At 53.3% G+C, this 21,735-nt stretch overlaps 2 protein-coding genes across 2 annotated transcripts in view; both read right to left on the reverse strand.

Moving 5' to 3' along the window:
• The window catches only part of CYTH3 (cytohesin 3), a 53,949-nt gene extending 51,428 nt beyond the window's left edge, over positions 1 to 2,521 (reverse strand). Inside the window, exon 1 of the mRNA XM_053927319.1 lies at positions 2,350 to 2,521. Coding sequence (XP_053783294.1) covers positions 2,350 to 2,383 — 34 coding nt within the window. The 5' untranslated portion in view covers positions 2,384 to 2,521. The remainder of the gene's footprint in view (positions 1 to 2,349) is intronic.
• SMIM10L3 (small integral membrane protein 10 like 3) overlaps positions 1 to 21,735 on the reverse strand; it is an 83,743-nt gene that overhangs the window by 33,818 nt on the left and 28,190 nt on the right. The window lies entirely within an intron of this gene.

The following is a 21,735-nucleotide window of genomic DNA, read 5'->3' on the forward strand; positions in this document are numbered from 1 at the left end:
CCCTTTCCCACTGCGGGGTACATTTTCACGTTTTGTTTTTTGGTTCAAATTTGACAGTAACACACATCACTCCCGAAACCTGGAACACACAAAAACTAAGAAAATAAAACACAGTGTCACCGGTTTTGACATCGTTTAGACCATGATGTACAAAACGGCTTGCTTGTAATGTCTGTAAGACAATTCACCCAATAAACTTCCCATAATTTACCTCGCCAGTCCCCCGTTAGGCACTGCTGTTTCCAATTTCCTGCTATTATGGTGTGAGGCACATCTTCACGCTTGAAATCTTCTTTTGAATTTCAAGATTCTATTCCCAGAAGAGATACTAACTGCCCAAAGCAAGCCTGAAGACTTTTGATACTTAATACCATCTTTTGTTAGGATTCGCAAGGTCTATAAACTGCTGGGGGCACACCGGCTTCTTCTTCTTCTTTTTTTTTAAATCTTTAAACCTACTTTTACCTTCCAGCCTTCTACATTTCCTTACTCAGAGTCGGAGACACCTCCCAAACAAAACGGCCGGCAGGGAGGACGGTCCATAATATTGCAATAACCACGAATGGTGCCAGGCGGGGACTCCATGTGTCAGGGGACCACTTGGTAAATTAAATAACTGCCTAACCGCGATGTTGTACCCCTGAAACTAATAAAATACGGAATGCCAACTGTTATTGAAAAATAAATTTAAAAAATACATATGTTTGTCAGCCATCACCAAAAAAAAGGCATAAACGGAACTAAAAGTCATTCATAACATACCCCCCACCAAAAAAAATATTGCCAAGCCGGCTGGCTACTGCGACTCAAAGGTCTAACACTTAAACACAGGGTCCGGCACAAATAACGCCCCCCTTTTTTATTACAAAATCTTTTATTACAAAACCACAAGCATGTCATTCTGCAACAGAACATTATCGCACTCAAGCACGCCCTGTGACATTTTAGGTGAAACGTTCGGATGAAAACTGGATTATCTCACCCAGACGGTGACCCTACCGACCACGCTCCCGCGGGCGTTACTTCTGCCGGGCGCTGTTTCTAACCGAGAGAAACAGCCCGGCCCCGTCCGTTCTGCTCTCCGGCTCCGGAGACGCAGGGAGCCCGGCACTGACAGAACCACCCACGACAGCCGCGGACAGGCCGCCCGGCCGTCGGACGGTTTGCCACACCGGGCTGCTCGCCGCCGCGCCTCCTCGCAGCACAAACAACACACCCACTCCGAGCCACCGTGCGAGCCCCGGTCTCCCTGTGACAAACGAGGTCGCCCAACGCCCTGGGGCCGCGTGGCCGTCGCCGGCCGGCGCGCACAGCCCCACCTGTGCCGGGCTCCGGGTCTCGAAGGCGCCCGGAGGAACCAGAAGCCTCGGAGGCGGCCGAGACGCGCAGGCAGGCAGGCGGCTGCGCCCGCAGCCTGTAATTAAGACTTTTTCCAAAACGCTCCCGTGTTCCAAAGGGTTCTGAGGATTCGGTCGGTCCGCAAAAAGGTCTTTAGCCAAAGCAGAGGCATCTTCAACTTGGGGGTCTGCCTGTGAAATGGTAGGGGGGGGCGGTTAACCCTTTTGCTCCCCCAGACGCACGACCTCGCTTCGTACCCTGGCACGGTCTTCGGCTGAAAGGCGTCTCTCAGCCCCACACGACAGCAGTGGGCATCCCACGAAATAACCGACAACAGACGCGCCGCTGCCAGCGACGGGGAGCTGGGCGTCAGGCAGGCGGCCTGTCCTGGGGTCTCCGCTCCGGGCGGGCAGCTCCTCAGTTGTTTTTCGCTATATCGGTCACGTTTTCAGTTTCATAAAATGCGTGCGCTCCAGCTGCGCCCTCCTCCTTGGAGACACCCCGCCGACCACTTCGGACCCGACGCCCAGGACACGGGCACGACCGCCAACCCGCTCCCCGAACCCGCTCCCGTCGGACCCGGAGGATCCCCGACCCAAAACTTTCCCCTCCCATCGGCCGTGGGCGCCCCCACGTCCCGCCACCCGAGAACGGCGCCGAGGGTCCTCCAGCGGTTGGGCTCTGGAGGGCGTGGACGCGCTCGATGACTAGAAGCGGGGAAGGTCGCCCCCACGGTGCCCCGCCCCGGGAGAGGGACCCCCGAACCTGGCCCGAGACTCCGGGTGGCTCCAGCCGGCTCGGCAACAACCCCGCCCGCCCCTCCCCGGGGCCCTCGGACCCCGGCCTCGGTCCCGGGGCCCCGCGGGCCTCGGCCGTCGCCAGCCGGCACCGGAGCTGCCCGGACCCCGTCTCCTCCAGCGCGCCGGGACCCCCGACCCTCGCTCCCGCCCCGCGCGCCCGCGCGCCCCGCCCCAGGCCGCCAGCCCGGCCAGCCACACCTCCGACACTCACCGCCGCCGCCCTCGCCGCCGCCGTCTTCGTCCATCTTGAGGCCGCTCCCGCAGCCGGCGAGCCGGGGGCCGGCGGGCGAGGGGCCGCGGGCGAGGGGCGCCGCGGGTGCAGAGCGCGCTGGCGGCCGGGCGGCTCCAGCAGCGCGCGCGGGCCGGGTCGCGGCCCGGGCCTCCTCCCGCCGGGCGGGGCGCTTGCGCTTGCCGCCGCCGTCACGTGACGCGCCGGCCCCGCCCCCGGGCGCGGTGGGCGGGGCTCGGCACCGCGCGGCCACGCCCTGACCCGGCGGTCCGGGCCGCGCGGGGCCGAGACACGACCTTCGAGTGCAAAACGCACGTGGACACCTGCCGGGCCCCCCCCCCCCGAGCAGCCTGGCGAGGGCGAGGGGTCGGCACATGGGGATGCCCACTCCACAACACCCGGCGGCGGGGGGTCCTCCTTGCACGTGCACTCAGGAGGAAAGATCGAGACTCGCACGTCTTCCAGACTCAGGCCTGCCCCTTCGCCTCCGAGAAATCTCAGAGTGATTCCAGCCGTTCAGCTTCCTGATACATAATGGAGGCGCTCCTTTCCCGGCGAGACGTGCACTTTAAAATTAACAAAGTGTTGTAAGGCTTAGAAATGAACGTCATCACGAGGTCCCAATCCGGCACACCTGGGGCCCACCCTCTGCGGGCTCTGCAGGCATTGGCCAGGGTGGCCTCAGATGCCCTCGCAGTTTCGATCCAGGCTCCCTTGGGAGGCTGCCAGCTGCCCTGGATTTATGATGCAGAAGGAGCTCTGAATTCCATTTCCCTGGGCACAGCCAGGGTCCCTGGCGCAGGCCTCCTGGGCAGAAGGCCTGGCCTGCCCCTGCTCCAGGTCTTCTATGAATCACCTTTCTCTCTCCACGGCTTGCTTCCAGTAACTCCTCCAAAGCATTGAATGTCACCCCCCCCCCCCGCCGGCCCAGCCTTTCTGTTCTTTTTGCTTGAACTAAATTGCATTAAAGAAAAGGAAACACTGTAATGGAGGGGATAATTTATCTCTAATATAATTTTCCAGCAACTATTGTATGTTTACAAATGGCCCATTGAATGGAAGGGTCCTTCTGCTGTCATTTATCAAAGTGGACAGTTTTCACCTTTTTGTTCAAGGTTGTGGTATGATTCTAAAAAATTCAGTCTCCTAAGCATCTCGAGAATTAAACACCCAGCATTCTGGTGCTTCTCAAGTCACGGGGCACACTTCTGGGTGCAGATAAAACGTTTGGCAGCTTCTATGACGAATCTGCAGATAAAACGTTTGGCAGCTTGTGTGACAAATCTGCAACTGAAAATGGGTCTGGGTATCAGGAGATGGAGCTTTGAGATGGAGCTTCCTGAACCGGTTCCCATAAACGTGGTTATCTTGGAGATAACACTGTAGTTGCTGAGAAAAATGACAGCATACTTGGAACTCGCCGAAACCCTGGCATATTGGGGACAAGGCTCTAACCAAGTGAGCTATCCAGCCAGGGCGGAAGTTGATAATGTGGTCAGTGGGGCTTTGATACGATCGATTATGAACACCTTTCAATGTCAATTCCTAATTCCTTAGGTTCCTTACAATGTGACCCACAGGTGCTTCTCTCTCTCAAAGTCTGAATCTGAACATTGCTTCCCTGACCTCCATCTGAGCTCCTTCCCATCAGAACACAGCACAGCCCAGACACTGGTAGACACAATGTTATATTAACCCCACAGCTTACCCCAGGCCTCCATGTCAACAAAGCCTGGAAAAGATGTTGGGAGAACAGGGCTGAGGGTGTCATCTCTGCACTTGAATGGAGAAACTGGAAGACTTCAAAACCCTCACTATTCAAATGAATTAATATCTAATGGAAATTTTTGATTTTTTTTAAAGAGGTGTTTTCCTGTATTTCTAAAAATTCCACTGAAACAGTTACCTAATCTGCTCACATTCAGGTTGCCCTTAAACACAGTAACACCAAGCATCCTACTTAACTACCAAGCCAGGCACTCACTTTATGTCCAGCTTCTGCGTGGTTGACTTAGATGTTGAAAACTTTATAAGTGATTTTTTTAAGGAAAACGAGTCATGCAGGAGACATCGCCGCAAGATACTATGTATTAAATCCGTGTTACAATCATTCAGTTAGGAAAAATAGTTGGGAAAGTGCTAATGAAAAAGATAAAGATTCAGTCCGCCTCCTTAAGGGACTTTTGGCCTAGAAGACATGCAGCCACAAAGCAAATAATTACACAAATACTTATTTAATTGAGATGTTGACATCCGACCCTGCTTTTAGACTTTCTCACACTGTTTGCTGTTTCCTGTGTACTGGCTTTGCAGCCCTGAAACTCCTTCAGACCAAGACTGTGGCCAGTATTTATTCTGTCTCCATGACCCGCCACAGGGCCGGGCCCTATTAAAATAGGGCAGAAAGCAACGGTATCTGTTAGTACTGCTGAAGGAACAGGGCAGTCAAAAGCAGGAGCCATCTTAAAAACACGTCAAAACCCATTTAGCAGCCCTTTGGCCACTGCGGAAATAGTTTTCAGAAAAGCAAGAATGTGCACAGCGTGCTGGGAAGGTCAGAGAACTTCCTTTTACCTTCATCTCCATCTTCCAGGTAGAAGTGTGAAATCAGAGGGAAGTGTCCGTTTCCAGTACTAAGGGTCACAAGAGTCAAAACCCCTCGGAGGGTGGTTTCGGCACGCTCGGCCAGGAAGGGGCTGCGCGGGCTGCCTGACCCCCGGCTGCCTCCAGACCCTGCACAGAGGAGACCCCGTCTCCTCCGACACTGGTGGGGAAATGCAGAGACAGCAGTGGCCGTTAGCAGATGGAACCCTGACTAATCCGTTACAGCTGCTCCGGGGGCTGGTCCAGGCCGGGAAGGCGCACACAGCGGCCAGCTCACGGTCGGCTCATGGGCATGAAAGGAGAGCAATGTTTTCAGAAATCTAATTTCATCTAGGACAGAAAACATCTCGTTGGAAGAGGGAGGACCTTGTGCAGATCAGCATTCTCCGCTCTGCCCAGGCGGGGGGTCCAAGTGTCACGTTGCATCCACATTACATTCTAAAAGGCCACCACATCACGTCCTTCCCAGCGTCCCCCCCGCCCCGCCCCGCAGTCTACCTTACTCACAGTCTCCCCCCACCCTGTCCCCCCAAGCCACACAACTGACAGCCATGCTCCGGCCTCCCGTTACCACGGGCAGCTTAGTTCCTTTTAGGTGGATTAGTAACTTCCAGGTTTGCAAGAACAAAGGAGGACCAATTTCTCATTAGTGGTAAACTTGGAAAAAATAATTTGGCCACCCTTCCGAGCTACTTGACTTCAGGAGGAAGGCGCCATACCCGGTCTAAGCAGCATCAGTATTTAGAGTTATTACACCCGTGGAGTCTTCTGTAGTAATAAAAAAAGTGTTATTTTTATCTAGTTCTTCGTTTTTGTAGTGTGACCCTGGCCTACCAAAAGCAAAAATAATTTTTTTGTTCCACTGAAAAACACCTCCTTCAGAAGCTGGCCAGCGTCTGCAGTCTGCAGCTTCAAGCCACCAGGAAGACCCAGCTAGGGGTGCGGGGCGTGCCACCGGTCCAGTGATTAAACAGAAAGACGGTGGAAGTGACCGACGTGAGGACACAGGACATCTGTCTGGGATCACGGTCCTCGGAACAGGAAGTGTGCTCCCCGTCAGCAACCGAGTGAGAGGACAGCATCCGTCACCGGGCGCTGTGTGGCCCAAAGGGTCTAGCTGCGTCCAAGCCAATGTGATTCTGCGACCCGATTTGCAGGACGGTGGAGGTCAGCCCCAAGTTCAGGTCACTCGTTGCCTGTGTCACGGGGCCACATGTCACCCAGGAAGGCCGTCAGGTCCCAGCCTGGGAGCACCACAGCCCGCCAGCTCTGGTAACTGGATAACACAGGCTCTTCCGTGTCCTGTGTGACCGTGGGCGAGTGACTACACCTCTCTGTGCCCCAGTTTCTGCATCTGGAATGGAACCAACAGCTCTTGCCCGTACAGTGACCCTGAGAACTCAGCCTGGAGGCGGTTGTCCACTAACAGTGCCTGGCACACAGTACGTGCTCAATCGATGCTCGCCATTGTTATGCACAGAAGGAGGAAGTTCCTCCACTCCCTCATTCACGAGCCAGACAGACTCCATGTGACAGACTGGGAGGCAAAGCTGAACCCAGCGAGGGCTGCCCATGACCACCGCCGCCTGCTTAGCTGTTGTCTTTTCCTCCAGGTCTTCTGGAAGGTACCGCGCTCCGTACCCTCTGCCTATGAATTTGTCCACATCTCATACCTTGTCAGTCCCCTAAAGAACTGGGTTCTTAGGGTCACAGTCACACACGTGTACATTTCCAAAATGGAATCAGAGGACTCTGTGCCCCTCCTTTGGTGTTACTTTATTCATTCCACAACCTGATTCTTAGCACCCCCACCACGCGGGCCCCAGGGATTCAACCTCAGCCAGCAGGCAATGGCTTCATCATGGACATGCTGGACCTTGGCACCCAGAAGGACTCCAGCAGCCCAGCAGCCCTTCAAAACAGCTCTAGCAACTGGCACGGCACCCTTTCTCAGGAAGAAAAGGGAAGGGAAGGGCCAGGTGTGCAGTCCCGGCTCAATACCTCTCGCCCAGGACAGAGCAGTCATATGCATTTAAGTTTCGGAGATCCGCAGTTTGGTCAGCATGTTTTTAGCCTTGAATAAACATCGTCAAAGTTTATCACTGAGGTTTCAAATATGTAAACACACCGTTGAGGACCCTAATTCACTGGAATAAAAACACGGAATGAACAGAGGCCTTCCAATCACAGCACCCTGATCTCTCTTTGTTGACACAGTAACATTGTTAACATTTGTAACAACAGTTCCATCTCTCTTCCCCTCCCTTAAAGACATACGGGGCCAATTCCCAACTTCCGGATCAATTTTGTTGTTAAAAATCATGTTGTTTAGACAGACTTCTGGCTCCAGAAAGATAGAATGGATGTGCTGTTCCCTATTCCTCCCGCTAAGTACAACGAAACCCCACGCACAATATATGAGCCAAATACAATCAGACTCCGAAAGGAGTAGAGGGCAGACACGGCGGAACAGGGACCTCGGGACCCATGGAACGACACGGCGCCACGATCCCAGGTTTGACACTGGAGAAACCAGAGACCCAGAGACACCAACGGGTGCAGACAGAAACAGAAAAACCCCAGTGGAAGCCTGCTCTCTCTAGCCAAAGGGTCAGAAAGCACGGCCTAGCAAGACGGAAAGCTGGAGAAAATCAGGCTCTACCCCAGCCACCCCCCAATGGCCCCCAACATCAGCAAAAGCGTAAGAGGGGAGCCTGGACCTCCACCCCCCTTAGGCTGAAGGGGGGTTTCCCAAACCAGTGCCCCCTCTCCCTGATCAGTGTCAGAAAAGGCCAAGTAGGGAAGCCGGACTTACATTCCAGGCAGGTAGTAATGGGGCCCCTCTCCCCGCCCCTTGGGAAGATGTAGGGGGAGGTCAAGTGAGAGGACGCTGACGACCTCCAGCACTGGCGAGCTACCTGCCCCCTGTGGTCCCAGTGCAGGCCATGTGGGGACATGAAATGAAGCACCCAGCCCCTCCCAGCCAAGGTGGCAGTGGCAGAGGCCTGAGGGACCCTGAACATCCATCTCCACTCAGCAGTAATGGGGGGCCCTTCCCCCAACCTAGGAGGTCCACAGAGGCCAAGTGCAGAACTTGGACTCCCACTGCACCCGAGATAAGGGCATCCTGGGGTCCCTCTCACAGGGAGTCCTTTTCTGGGGCTCCCCATGGAGCTGGCCTTCTCCTGTCCCTTCCCAGGTGTATGACCTGACCCTGAAGGCCCCTGCTTTTTCAGCCCCCTGGCTGCACTGCCCCCAGAGAACCCCTGTACTTCTAACTGCATGGTGGCTGCCAGGGGCGGGCTGGTGTGGCCTGGGAAGGGGCACAGGGAGCTATAGAAGTTTTAACCACAAAAAAACCCACAAAAAAACCCTACAAAATATAGTAGCTCTTGAAAGAGAAGGAGGGGAACATAGGTGGTCTGGCTGTGAACCTGTGTTTGTGCGGATCAGGCATGTGCATGTAGGACTTCGGGGTCATTGCTGCCATTTGGAGTTTCTGTTTGTGCCCTGAGTTGAATAGTGTACGCCAGCCGCAAGTTCGTGTCCACCCAAGACCCTCAGAATGGGACTGTATTTGGAAGAAGCGTCTTTGCAGACATAGTTAGCTGACATGGGGTTGCACAGAATCAGGGTGGGCCCTAAGCCCAAGGACGGGTGTCCCAATAACAAGAGAGGAAGACGCCCACAGGGCCTACGGCCATGGGAAGGAGGAGGCAGAGGCTGGTGGGGCACATACCAGCCAAGGGAAGCCAAGGGCTGCCGGGAGAACACGCAGGCGGCCCTGCTGCCACCGAGACTTCAGACCTCCGGCCTCTGGAGCAGTAGGAAAAGAAATGTCATCGTTTTTTAAGTGCCCAGTTCGTGGTGACTTGTTTCAGTGGCTCTAGGAAACCGGCATGTTGGCCTTCAGTCTGTCTCATGGAGTCTGCTCAGGTTGCCGGGAGGAAGGGGAGTCCCCCCATCCCCAGGACACCGGGGTCTACTTGGTTGCAGCAGAATGGTCTCCTACACAAGGGAAGTCCAGACACACCCTTGGACAGGCTGCATTTTTCTGTGTGGAGAAGAGCTGGGAGGCCAGCAAACCCGAATCACATTCTTGTAGGGTCACATACCTCACTGCTGGGGCAGGTTCTCCCCTAGGGCGCCCGCTGGCTCAGCAGAGGCTGTGGCTGGGAGCTGAGTCATGGCCTTTCCAGCCCTCCTCTGTGGCCTCCAAGTTCAGAGGAGAGAAGAAGCAAGACCCTCTGGTCCACGGCAGGGAGACACCCCACAGAACAGGTGAGTCAGGGGGAGACAGCCTCTGAACTTCTTAAAAGGCTTTGAAGTTCCCTGGTTCCTCCTGAGTTTGGAGGCAGATTCCTCCACACGTCTCTCCTTCACTCTTTACCTCTCCATCTGCTCATATCTCCTGGACTTAGGACAAGAACGGGCAGTCAGGGGCTTGGGTTTTCCCAGCACCTCCACCAACAACACCAACACCACCTTCACCAGCGTCGCCATGCCACCTGCATCCTAGAATAGATACAATGTAGACTAACTACCTTTGAGCACCTACTGTGTGCCAGCCTCAGTACTAAGTGCTCTCATACCTGCCCTGGAGCCCGCCCAGCGCCCAGTCAGGTATTGTTAGCCCCCCTTAGATACTCGGGGGCTGAGGCTCAGACGGAAATGAACTTGTCTGGGACCACACACATAGAAAGTGGAGGGGCTGGCTGCCACCCTGCTGCCACAGTCCCTGTGTTTCAACACCATCCAGCCTCCGATACAAAATGTGGAAAACATTCCAGTTACCCCAGGGATAGAACAGACCTGGGGAACCACAGCCTGCGCCTGGGCTCATCCAAACGTCCTTGTCCGTCCACCCCCTTTCATCTCCTGTCTTCTGTCGCGTCTGTGTGGAACCCCTCCCACAGCGTGGCCTCCGTGCTGATCAGGGCCCAGCTTCACACGAACAACGGAATCTTCAAATGACTCCGCCTAATAGGGCTCCGGCGGGGGAGTGACTGCGAAATGGGCGTGGGGTCCCCTTTCAGGGTGATGCAAATGCTGGGGAACTAGACAGAGGTCGTGGTGGGCCACCACGGCGAACCTGCTGAATGCCACCGAGCCCCACACGTTAAAATGGTTCCTTTCACGTGGATTTCCTCTGCGCACATGAAAAAAGCTGGGAGTCTGACAGCAGAGGGACCCCGTGGCTGATGGTCTGTAACACTGTCCCGGCCTCAAAGCCCACCATGCCTGTCCCTTTGCCGGAACCACAGCCTCATCACACGTGTGCAGTCACCCCCAGCACCCCCTGGTGTGGCGGGTCATGAGGGGAGCCACGCTGGGGCAGAATACCATCGGCAGTGCCCCCCCTCCACTTCAGCGTTCCTGTGTCCTACATGTCTGCCCGCGCTGACGCGGAGGCGAGGCAGGGCTCCACAGACTTACAGCGAGGCTCACTGGAGGGTGACTCAGGGAGACGGATTCTCGGGCACGCTTGGCCCTCGCAGGCTGTGATTTCCCTTCTGTGGCACTTCTAGAAAGCCGATGACAGACGGAACTACCCGCCCACATCCCTGGGCACCCTCCCCAGGGAGCATGACAAGGCAGCTTCCTAACTGCTGGGTGGCCTGTACATGCTGCGACCTTCTGAGACATGTCACCCAGCAGGTTCTCCAAGAGGTGCTGCTTGTCCCACAAGCTGCGGGAGGTCACAGCAGGACCAGTTTGGCCACAGGTGAGGAGGGGCAGCTTCAAGCCTTTTGGACAAGGGGAGAAAAAAAAAACAAAACAGCAGAAAACAGCAGCCCCCAAATCCCAGCAAACGTGTCCAAACGAACCCGTGTACACACATTCACGGCGTGTACACACATTCACGGTGTGTACACACACTCACGGCAGCACAAGCCACAACAGCCAGAGGCGGAAACATCCCATGAGTCTGTCCATCAGAGGTGGGTAGATAAGGAAACGGGGGCAGATTCCGCCCGTGGAATATTACTGGGACGTGAAAAGGAACGAAGCCCCAACATGTGCCACAGTGAACCCCCCAACCAGTAGACCCTGAAAGAAGCCAGACTCGGGGCCCAGGTGTGGCATGACTCCATCTATACCAAGTATCTGGAGTAAGTAAAGCCCCAGAGACAGAGGCAGGTTGCTGGTTACCAGGGTGGGGGTGGATGGGGGTGACGCCTTACTAGGTATGAAGCTCCCTGGGAGGAGAAGAAAATGTTTGGAACTAGTTCGAGGTGGTGGTTGCACATCATTGTGAATGTGCCAAATGCCAACGAACTACGCACTTTCCAATGGTTACTTTTTAAAATTGTGTATTTTGTGGTCACGTATACATGAAATTTTAAATGTAACATCTTACACACTTTTTGATGTATACAGTTCAGTGTATGTCCCCAAACAGAAACTCTGTCCCCGTTAAACACTAACCCTTCCCCTCCCCCAGACCCTAGTAGCTGCCCTCCTACTTTCTTTCTCTATGAACTTGACCCCTCTAAGTGCCTGTTAGAAGCAGAACACTACAATAATCTGTCCTTCTGTGACTAAACTGCTTGATTTTGTTATGTGAATTTCACCCCAGTTAGGGAGGGAGGGAAAGAGAGAGAGGGGGGAAAAAAGGAAAGGGAAGGGAAGGGAAGGGAAGGGAAGGGAAGGGAAGGGAAGGGAAGGGAAGGGAAGGGAAGGGAAGGGAAGGGAAGGGAAGGAAAAAGAAGAGCAAAGACAAAGGAAGAGAAGCCACCCCAGCCACCTCTTTTTCCTCACTGTTTGGTCGGGACTGACTCTGAGTGGAGGTGACCACAGCCCCCCACTCTTCACCCTCTGCTGTGTTCCCCAGGGATGAGGCTCACCTAGCAGGAGCTCAAAACAACCCCCCGGGGAGGCCAGCTGCAGCCTTAGGGGGCCTGTGAGATGCTGGTGGGAGAAAAATCCTGTCCTGGGCCTCAGACCAGGCTCCACGAGCCAATCTCAAGTTTAAGTGCATGAGAACAGCGGCTCCGCTGCGGTTTCCTCTCTAAGTGTTCGAGAGCGGGCGGCTCGTTCCTGCTAATGGAAAGGCCTTTCTCCACTTCCTGGATTTTGTGAATGGACAAAAAACCCCCGGAGAGAAAGCTCCCACGCAACGTGGCCAGCTGAACGTTGTCGTCCGTTTGTTTTCTGGGATTCACGTGGGGTTAATTATTGATGACGAAGCTCCGGATGAAGTGTTGGTAAGAGCTGGCTTCCTCTTCTAATTGCCAGGTTTCTGAGAAGGAGCTTCAGCCCGGGGGGATTCTGTGATTAGGATGAAAGGGAATATAAAAAAACGAAGTGTGCTTTGGCCTGGTCCAAAGGAAAGAAAAAAACAAAACAAAACAGCCAGAGGACTGGGGATTAAAAGGAAAAATTAATAATTAAAACCAGAATATGGAAAGAGAGGAGAGACAGGAAAGATGGTTTCCCAGAAAGGTCTCTGCTCTCTGGCCTCGCCTGAATCCCCTCAGCGGGAAACCAAGGCAGGCTGACCCTGGGGTCTGGCCAGCCAGGCAGCAGACAGGTTGTTGGTGTTGAAGGTGAATCAGCATAAACCTGCCTTCCAGGTGTCCACCCCAGAGCCAGGAGTCTAAGGCGGGGGGACCCTGCCCATGAAACCTTCAAAGGTGAGTTTCTGGAAGACGGCACGTGTGACACATTCCAGTTAACCTCTACCTATTTTTCTAAGCTCATCGTCCATCATTTCCATAGCTGCTTCTCCCCTGGGCAATAAACACCCAGCCCTTGGACCAGTCACAGGATGGAAGAAAAAAGAAATAGAAAAAAGCAATCAGCTTCCAAATAGTCCTGTGCTGCTCTTTAAGGAAAATCTGATAGAGGAAGAAACTATAATATGAGCTACAAGGCAGTCTGACTGCTCCCTGTTTCTTCACGTACCGCCCTTGTCCCCGGGCCATAGTGGCACCGAGGAGCTGACTTCCTTCTGAGTTGAAATCCCAGGTGTTCTCCCTCAGGAGCAAGAAGTGGGGCATCAGGACACGAACAGAAGTTCTGTGGTGAGGGTGTGGCCAGCACCGGGCCACTGGGGGGTTTTGTCACGTGCATCCCAAGGCTGGTCTGACTTTCTGGGAATTCAGGGGCACATTTTGCATCCTCCCATTGCACCCCATGCACCTCAACAGGAATTATTCACTCAAGTGTGGAATTTACTAACAGACACATTTAATTATAGACATTGCATTTGCCTGTCCTGGAGGATGGAAAGGCGTCTCCTAGGAAACCCAAGACAAGGAGTAAGGAAGGGCTGGGACTGGCAGGCGGAGAAATGCCAGCGGACGTTGGAAATGGACAGATGATAGGGCAGAAAGAGGCTGCGTGGGATGGCTGAGACTCTTCCAGGGTCTCAGACTCCACCTAAGACCCTGGACAAAGCCCCTGAGCATAGGGCCAGGTTGGAAAATGTGGCCGTGATTTTTTTCCTGTGCCAGGAACTCACCTCCCCTGCTTCTTTCCCAGGTCATCTCAACATCCTCAAGGTGCTGCTCCAGCCTCCCACGCCCCAGGGAGCCTCCTGTGGACCTCCCCTTCCGGATGTCTGCTCCCGACAAAGCAGACAGCTGCCCAGCGATGCGACTGCCCAACGACATAAGCACGAGCACCCGGTCACAGGACGCATTGGGGCAGAGGCCAGAGAAGTTACATCTGAACTCCATTTCTTCCAAAGTCCCTGCCAGTGCTTAAGGCTGTGCGAATTTTCAAACTAACAGAGTGGAAGGTCATTACCAGGTCACAATGGCTGCTCTTCAGCCAACATCCCGTCATGTGAGTCAGCAGCAAAGGTTATCAGAACCAGTGATGGACGCAATGCTGTGAAAGGCCCCTCAATTTCAAGATACGCTCCCCACGGGAGGGTGTGGGGAACTGGCCTTGCTGGGGGAAATGCAGAATGGTGCAGCCACTGTGGAAAGCAGCTGGACAATTCCTCAAAAAGTTAATCCACTCCTGAAGATACAGGACACCCCAAAGAATTAAAAACAGGTATTGAAGCAAATACTTCTATAACAATGTTCTTAGCAGCGTTGTTCACAATAGCAAAAAGATGGACAGTCCTAACGCCCATCGGTGAATGAGTAGGTAAACAAATTGTAGATTGTATACATAATGTTAACATATCTTATGCGCATAATTGTGTGTGTATTATATAATATCGTTATATGTTACATGTGTTCATACACACTGATATGTACAATGGACTATTTTTCAGCCATAAAAAGTACTGATGCATGCTACACGGATGAACCTCGAGACCATTACACCGCGTGCACAAAGCCAGACACGAAAGGCCCCATATCGTCTGATTCCATCTGTGTGACATACTCGGAGCAGGCAAAGCTGTAGAAACAGACACAGGTTGCTGGTTGCCAGATGCTGGCGGGAGAGAGGGATGAGGAGCGACTGCGTGCGGGCGACAGGGTGTCCTTTGGGGTGATGAAAATGTCCTGGAACTGGACAGCAGGGGAGGTGACGAAACACTATGAATACACTAAATGCCACTGAGGTGTCACCGGAAAAGGACTAATGTCATGCCATGTGAATTTCACCTCGGTCGCAAAGGTGTGTGGTCCCCAGTCTAAGCATGAAGGTTGTCACACAGCCGCCTGCCGTGGGACTGGGCTGGGGACACCGAGCTCTCCGAGCCTCTGCTTTCGGCGCTGACGAATGGGGGACGGGGCGCCTGCCTTTCAGGGCTGCGGTGAGCATTGCAGGCCCTGCCATATGTGCCTGGCAGGCATTAGCTCCTACAGAGAAAACCTGGCCTGTGTCTGCGGCCACGGCTCAAAGACCCCCTGCTGTGAACGCATCAGTGCTGGCAGGCAGAGCCAGGGTCCTCGCAGACTTCCCCAAACCCATAAGATCGGTGGTGTAAGGACGGACTACTTCCCACTTGAGGATCAATTTATAAGAGAGAGGACCAAATTTTACTATCTTGTTACGTTCTGCCTGTGCTACTATCAGAAACGGAATCGCCGGGCTGGAGCCCAGCGTGTACCGTGTGCCGTGTGCCTACTGAAAGCCAAAGCCTTTCATTATCAGCACTCGCTCCTGCCTGTGAGAGTTGATGTGGGTGTTATTATCCCTGTGGGTCTTAGAGCGAGGTGAGCCCTAGAGGGGGTGTGGTATGGGGGAGGAGAAGCAGGGGGAGGGGGCAGAGAGGGGATTAGCTGCCCATAGTCACAGAGATTAGGAACCACCCCCACCCCCCCCACTCCACCCCAGCTCCTTTTGGAGATCCCTTTCTATCTCACCAACAAACGAGGAAGGCAGCTCAGAAATCAGTTAGAGCCCTGGCCGGCGTGACTCAATTGGTTGGAACATCTTCCCGTAGAACAAAGGGCCGTGGGTTCACTTCCTGGTCAGGGCACACACCTAGGGTGCGGGTCTGTCCCGGTCAGGGCATGTACGAGAAGCAAACAAGCCATGTTTCTCTCTCTCTCTCTCTCCCTCCCTTCCCCTCTCTGGAATCAGTAAGCACGTCCTCGGGTGAGGAGATACAAATTCGTTAGAAAGCAGAAAATCCCACATGAGATTTGAAATCTGGCGTGGGGGACCTGCAGCACGCACAGCTGAAAGGCCACAACGTGCCCCACGAGCCGGCGCGCCTGCGGAGTTACCTGTAAGAGTAGGCACCTCCTAACACGCTCAGCTATCACCGTCCCCAAAGTCGTAAGCTGAACACACACCAGCCCTTCCCAAGAGAAGTGATTAAAAACAAATAAAGAAAGAAGCTCCCCCTTGCCGGCAGGTAACCAGCAGAAAAAGGAACAGGACGAAGGAGCGAGAGGTTTACCTGTGCGGGGAAGGTCAGCTGCAGGAGACCTGCAGGGCAGATGCCAGCGTTGTGACCTCCAGGAAGAGTAAATCAACCCACAGAGTCTTCCAAAGCCTTTGAGACCTTCATGCCCTTTCACCTGGGAACTTCCCCTCTAGGAATTTTTCCCACAGCACACAGGGGCACAGATGATGTTTTACGTCCCGAATGCTAATGAAAGCCTGATCCATAACAGAAAAGTGGAAAAAGCCTAGAAACCCAGTGGTAGGGGGACAGCTCAGTGAATCACAGCACAAATCGTGATGGAGTATTACACAGCCATAAAATGACCTTAATCGTACGGAAAAGCGCTTGTGAAAGTAGAATAGAGGTTCCCAGCAGCTGAGGGAGGGGTGGGGAGCAAGTGTTTCACGGGGACAGAGTCTCAGTCGGGAAGCTGAGAACACTCTGGAGACGGTGGTGGGGACGGCCGCACAGCAGCATGAGTGTGCTGAACGCCGCCGCACTGGACCCTTAGAGACGGTTTTTGAATTTTTGAATTTTTAAACTTGAATTTTTAAACGCACCCTCACTGAACAAAGGAGGAACGGGAGTTTCCACGGGGGCCTTCCTCCGCAGCGAGAGCAGGCACGCACCGAAGAACGAAGCCCAGCAATGCGCACAGCCACAGCCACACGCACGCCCTCTGCGCTCTTTTCAGCAGGGAGCGATTGTCCCAGAAAACAACTGTAAAACCCAACACCTCAGGGAAAACGGTGATTGAAAATAAAGTCCGTGTACGCTCCCCGTGTCTTGATTTGTCGTCACGGTTAGCCCCTTATTCTCTTTGTGTTTATACGTTTTTATTTTTATGTATTTACTTGTGTCAATGTTTTTCTTGCTTGAGAGAGAGACATCAACGCGCTGTCCCACTCACGTATGCCTCCGTGGGTCACCTCCTGTATGTGCCCGGCCTGGGACCAAACCCGCAACCTTGGCTCATCAGGGACAGCACTCCAACCAAGGGCCCGGTCAAGGCCTTGGAGTTCTCTTTAATTCCCCCTGAACTTAGAAGACACAGCCACAGTGCAGCTAAAACTTTGCCTTGGCTAATAACTTAGTTTATGAATGCTATAAATATAACTGGTTTGTAAGGGAGAAAGCACATTCTTGGCAAAAACCACGTCTCTTAAGATGGGCTTAATTAAAACAAAATACTCTCTAAATAGACTACCTCATCAGAATGCAGGAACATTTTAGAAGTGGAACATGACAAAGTAGGTTTAAAGACATCGGCTTATTTAAAGCAAAACATTCCTCTTTGTAAGAGTCCCAAAATACGTCTCGGGGCACACGGAAAGTCCAGGGGGCAGAACAAAGACTCTGGGTCTGAAACTTTAATATGCACACGAAAGAGACTGAGAAATATGACTGCAATTTGGTGAGATTAGACAAAACCAGGAAGGTGATAAAATAACAGAAGGAAGTGCCTTTCAACAGAAGAATTTTGGGCTTTTCCACAAGAGACCTTAGCTCTAAGAAATGACAGTGGCCAGGGGTGGGACTCAAGGCAAAATTTCACAGTCTGAAGACAAAGGGCTTTTTTTTCCTTTTTTTTTTATTATTCATTATTATTTTTTAAATCCTCACCCGAGGACATGGTTACTGGTTTTAGAGAGAGAGGAAGGGAGAGGTAGAGAGAGCGAAACATCGATTGGTTGCCTCCCGTACGCACCCTCAACTTTTGGGTGCACAGGCCAATGCTCCGACCAACCGAGACCCCTGGTCAGGGTGACAAAAGGCATTTTTAAAAGTCACCACTTCCATTTTCTTTGAAAGGGCCTTTTGTATGTGTTCAGTTTATTATGCACTTTTCAGAGTGGTCTTGGCCGCAGACTGCATTCAAGTCCCGAAACAGCCACAACTTTATGTGACACCGAGGGGACCCTCGTATTCCAAAGGATCAGTTAAAAACAGCTTCTGAAGACCATCAGCCTTTCAAATATACCTGCCAAAAAGCAGGTGTCCCGTTGCGAGTTCCAGGTGTTATTACCTGTTCTGTTTGCCGGCACCGGCAAGGCGAATTTTGGGGAGGTGCTGGGTCGGCGAGTCCCTCGGGCAGATGTTTGTTAAAAAGGACCCTGAACGCCTGGGTCTGCTCATTGTCCCAGCAACCCCGGCCCGGGCCTTGCTCCGGGCTGTTGACCCACCCACGAGCTGTTCTGCGATCATGGCCATAAATTAAATTACACTTAATTTCTCCATATGCAATTCAATTACTAACTCAAAAATTTATACTTTTTTTTAGCTTCCTGGGGTCTTAATATAATTTTTCATAGATAGGCATTTACATATTTCCCAAGAACCTTTCTGTCTGCACACCATCAAATGCCTTGAGCACACCGCATTCTTTGTCTTCTTTCCCAGGCGGGGCTGGAGTGGGCCAGGGTAAACCAGGCGATGCACAGTCAGACCTCGGTTCTTGAACCTCTTGGTTCTGGAACAATTCAATTCCTGACCAGGCTGTTCACGGAAGAAATGCCTTGGTTGTCCAGCAAAACTGCAGCTTTTGATTCTCCACCTGAGAGTGGCGTTCTCAGGCCAATATCTGTGTGATCGGTCCCACGTCTCTCAGGTGACAGACAAAGGAGATTCATTTTCAAACAAATCGCTTCTCAGAGAGATTTGCGGAATGAATTAAGTGTGAGAACTCAGGTGCCACTGTACCTCCATACAGTGAGTTACATTTCCCTGAATCATGAGTCTTGTAAGGTTGTGATCCATCTCTCCAGACTTTAATTACAGGGGGCACGGAGCCATCAGCTGCCTAAGGATTGGGTAAGGTGATGGGGCCGTGTTTACGTTTTAGGAAAGTTCAGGGTGGGGACAGGAAGGTTTGGAAGGTCAAGACAGGAGGCAGAAAAACAAGATCGGAATTTGATGCAGGTAAAAGATAAGGGCCTAGGCCAAGGTGGTGGAAGTGGAAATGGACGGGGAGAAGGAGCCAACTCAGACACAAACAGATATAAGGGGAGGACTTGGCAAGACAGCACCCTCCTTATTGTTCTTGTCACTAGTGCTGGGACAATACCGGCCCCAAACCCAGAGGCATCAACCACCACTCTGTTCTGCTGACGTCCGGGGGGTGAGGAATGCAGGCTGGGCTTGCCCCGGCCCCCCGTGCTGTCCAAAGCGGCAGCGGGGACACTCCAAGGCTGGGGGAGGGGCGGGGCCTACAATCACGTGAGGCACCTTCACTCCTGTGTCTGCACCTGAGGCTGCTTTTTGGCGGGGACCTCAGCCGGGGCTTTGGCTGAGTGAACGCCTGCGTGTGGCCTCCCCCCACGCCCTGGGCTCGCTCACAGGCCGGTGGCCTCATGTCTACAACGAGACAATGACTTGGGGCTCCCAGCGGTCCAGCCAGCAAGACAAGAGCGTACAGCCTTTCCTGGCCCAGGCTTGCAGGTCACTTAGTGTCCTTTATGTCACATTCTGTTAGTTACCAGTGAGGCCTAAGTCTGCCCAGATTCAGAGGAGGCAGGGGGGGTTACAGGCCATGTCTCAGGGAGGTGACAAGGTTCCAAAAGAGCATGTGGGAGAGCAGGTATCGCTGTGGCCACCATAATGAAATATAATCTGTCAATCATAACCAGGTCCTCTGCACCAGGCATTGGGCTAAGCACCTCTACCTCTCTCATGTGATCCTCACAGTGTGACCGGGAGACAGGCGTTATTCTCCACGATGTGTAAGTGGCTGGCGCACACGGGGAGATGTGGTGAGGCTAGGGTCAGAGCCCTGGGCACAGGGCCAACGGTCTGGACCGGCAGTGCCCAGGGAGCCAGGACGGCAGCTGAAGGCCAAGAAAGGTAGAGGGGGAGGGAGGGGAAGCAGCCAGCACTGGGGGGCCAATTGCAGGGAGGTGGCTGGAGCATGGGCCTGGGCTGTGACTGACAACTGGGCTGGGAAGAGGGGCAGGGCCCCGAAAGCACTGGGGGGGCTGACGGAGGACCCAACCGGAAGGCAGGCTGTGGCTTCAGAGCCGGGAGTCTAACCAAAATACCCATCCTCTGAAAACCTCATGCTGGGTGGAAGAAGCCAGACACAAAAGGCCCCGTATTGTACGATTCCATTTATCTGTGAAATGTCCGGAGTCAGCAAAGCCAGGGACAGAAGGCAGGAGCTGCGGGAGGAGGGATGGGCACGGGGTTTCCTTTCGGGCGGATGAAATGTTCTGGAACTAGACCGTGGGGATGGTTGCACAATGCCGTGTGTGTACTAAATGCCATGGACGGTACATTTCGTCACAACAACAACAAAAACAAACCTATCGTCATCCATATCTAAAAGGAAAACTTCATAAATAGGACCTCATTAAAATGAAAGACTCTGATAACAGCATGAAAAGACGAACCCCAGACTGGAGACGTTATCTGCGAGTCACACAGCCAACAAAAGACTTGTATCCAGATTACATCAAGAACTTTCCAAACTTAACAGTGGAAATACTGTCTGGTGGGAAGGGGCCGGGGGAGAAATGCCTTCTGTGGCCCTCGTCCCCAAGACGACTGCGTGCTGGTCTGACATGTCGTGTGGCCCCGAGTAGACCCAGAAAAGCGGGGACAGGGCCTGGTTTCGTCACCCTATGTCTCATGTCTGGCCCAGGGCCTAGCACAGAGTAGGAGCAGAACAAAGGTTCAGGGAATGGATGAAGGAATGGACGAATGAAGTGACTGCGTGTGAACAGCCCCGGCCCCGGGCCGGCCGAGAGCAGGCACTAGATGAGCGCTGGCCAAATGTGGCCTTGAACCTCGGAAGCACGAGAGCTGGGGAGCCGACCGAACTCAGCCCCCAGCAGCCCGGCCTCCGACGACAGCAGGACTTTGCTGAGCCCCCACTATGCACCAGGCTCTGTTGTAACCATCCGAAAGGGGTTCATGATCAAAGCAGACAACAATCTGTGCTGCACTGGGATCCACGTTTATGTCGAAGGACAACCAGGCATCGTCCACGATAGCCCCAGAGTGGAAGCAACGGGAGGGCCCTCACGAAGGAATCGATAAATACAGTCAATCTGTCCACACAGTGGAGTGTTTATTATTCAGCCTTAGAAAGGAAGGACGTTCTGCCACAGGCCACAGCGTGGGTGGACCTCGAGGACGTCATGTGAAGGGAGCAGGCCGGTCACAGAAAGACACATACTGTAAGATTCCCCTTGTACGAGGAGGCACCTCGAGGAGTCGGAGTCTCAGAGACAGAAGGCAGGAGGGTGAGTGCCGGGGACCGGGGGCTGGGGCGCTGTTACTCACTGGGGACGCAGTCTCAATCTGGGGAAGGCGAAAGAGCTCTGGAGGTGACGGTGGTAACAGGAGCCCGTGTGAATGTGCTCAAGGCCCCCCAACTGTCCACTTAAAATGGCTAAAATGGTAAATTTTGTGTTACGTGTATTCCGCCACAATTCCAGAAACAATAACCGGGCCGCGGGGAGTGGAAAGGCGCCAGGGAGAGCACCGCTTTAACAGGGGCAGTCAGAGTCCTGCCCGTGCTTCTGTGTGAGCTCCCGCAACAGAGAGGGTTTTTAGCTGCTCTTTAGAGATGGGTTATGTTGCCAATGATCGGGGGTGGGGGGGACACTTTTGTGCAAAGGAGATCATTTAATTTCTATCCTTCCATTGTACAGAATAAAGAGAGAGGAGTATTCTAGACTTTTGAGAGCTATGCCTCCATTGCTGAAACATTTCCCCAAAACTTTTCTAGTTTGGAAATATGTGTAAATTGGAAATCAGACCACTGACCTTCCTTAACGAATACACTCCATTAAGTACCTTTTTTTTTTTTTTTTTTTTACAAGAGAGCAAGTCCATTTTATTTATTTCCTGTTCGCTAAGTTTAAATCCTTGTTGGGGGGTGGGGGCGCAGATTACACGATTCTGTGTTCGGGGGCCTTTGCAGGGAGGTGGCCTCGGAAAGTGGCAAAAGCTGCCCA

The sequence above is a fragment of the Desmodus rotundus genome, chromosome 6, assembly GCF_022682495.2.
Source record: "Desmodus rotundus isolate HL8 chromosome 6, HLdesRot8A.1, whole genome shotgun sequence".
Classification (NCBI taxonomy): domain Eukaryota; kingdom Metazoa; phylum Chordata; class Mammalia; order Chiroptera; family Phyllostomidae; genus Desmodus; species Desmodus rotundus.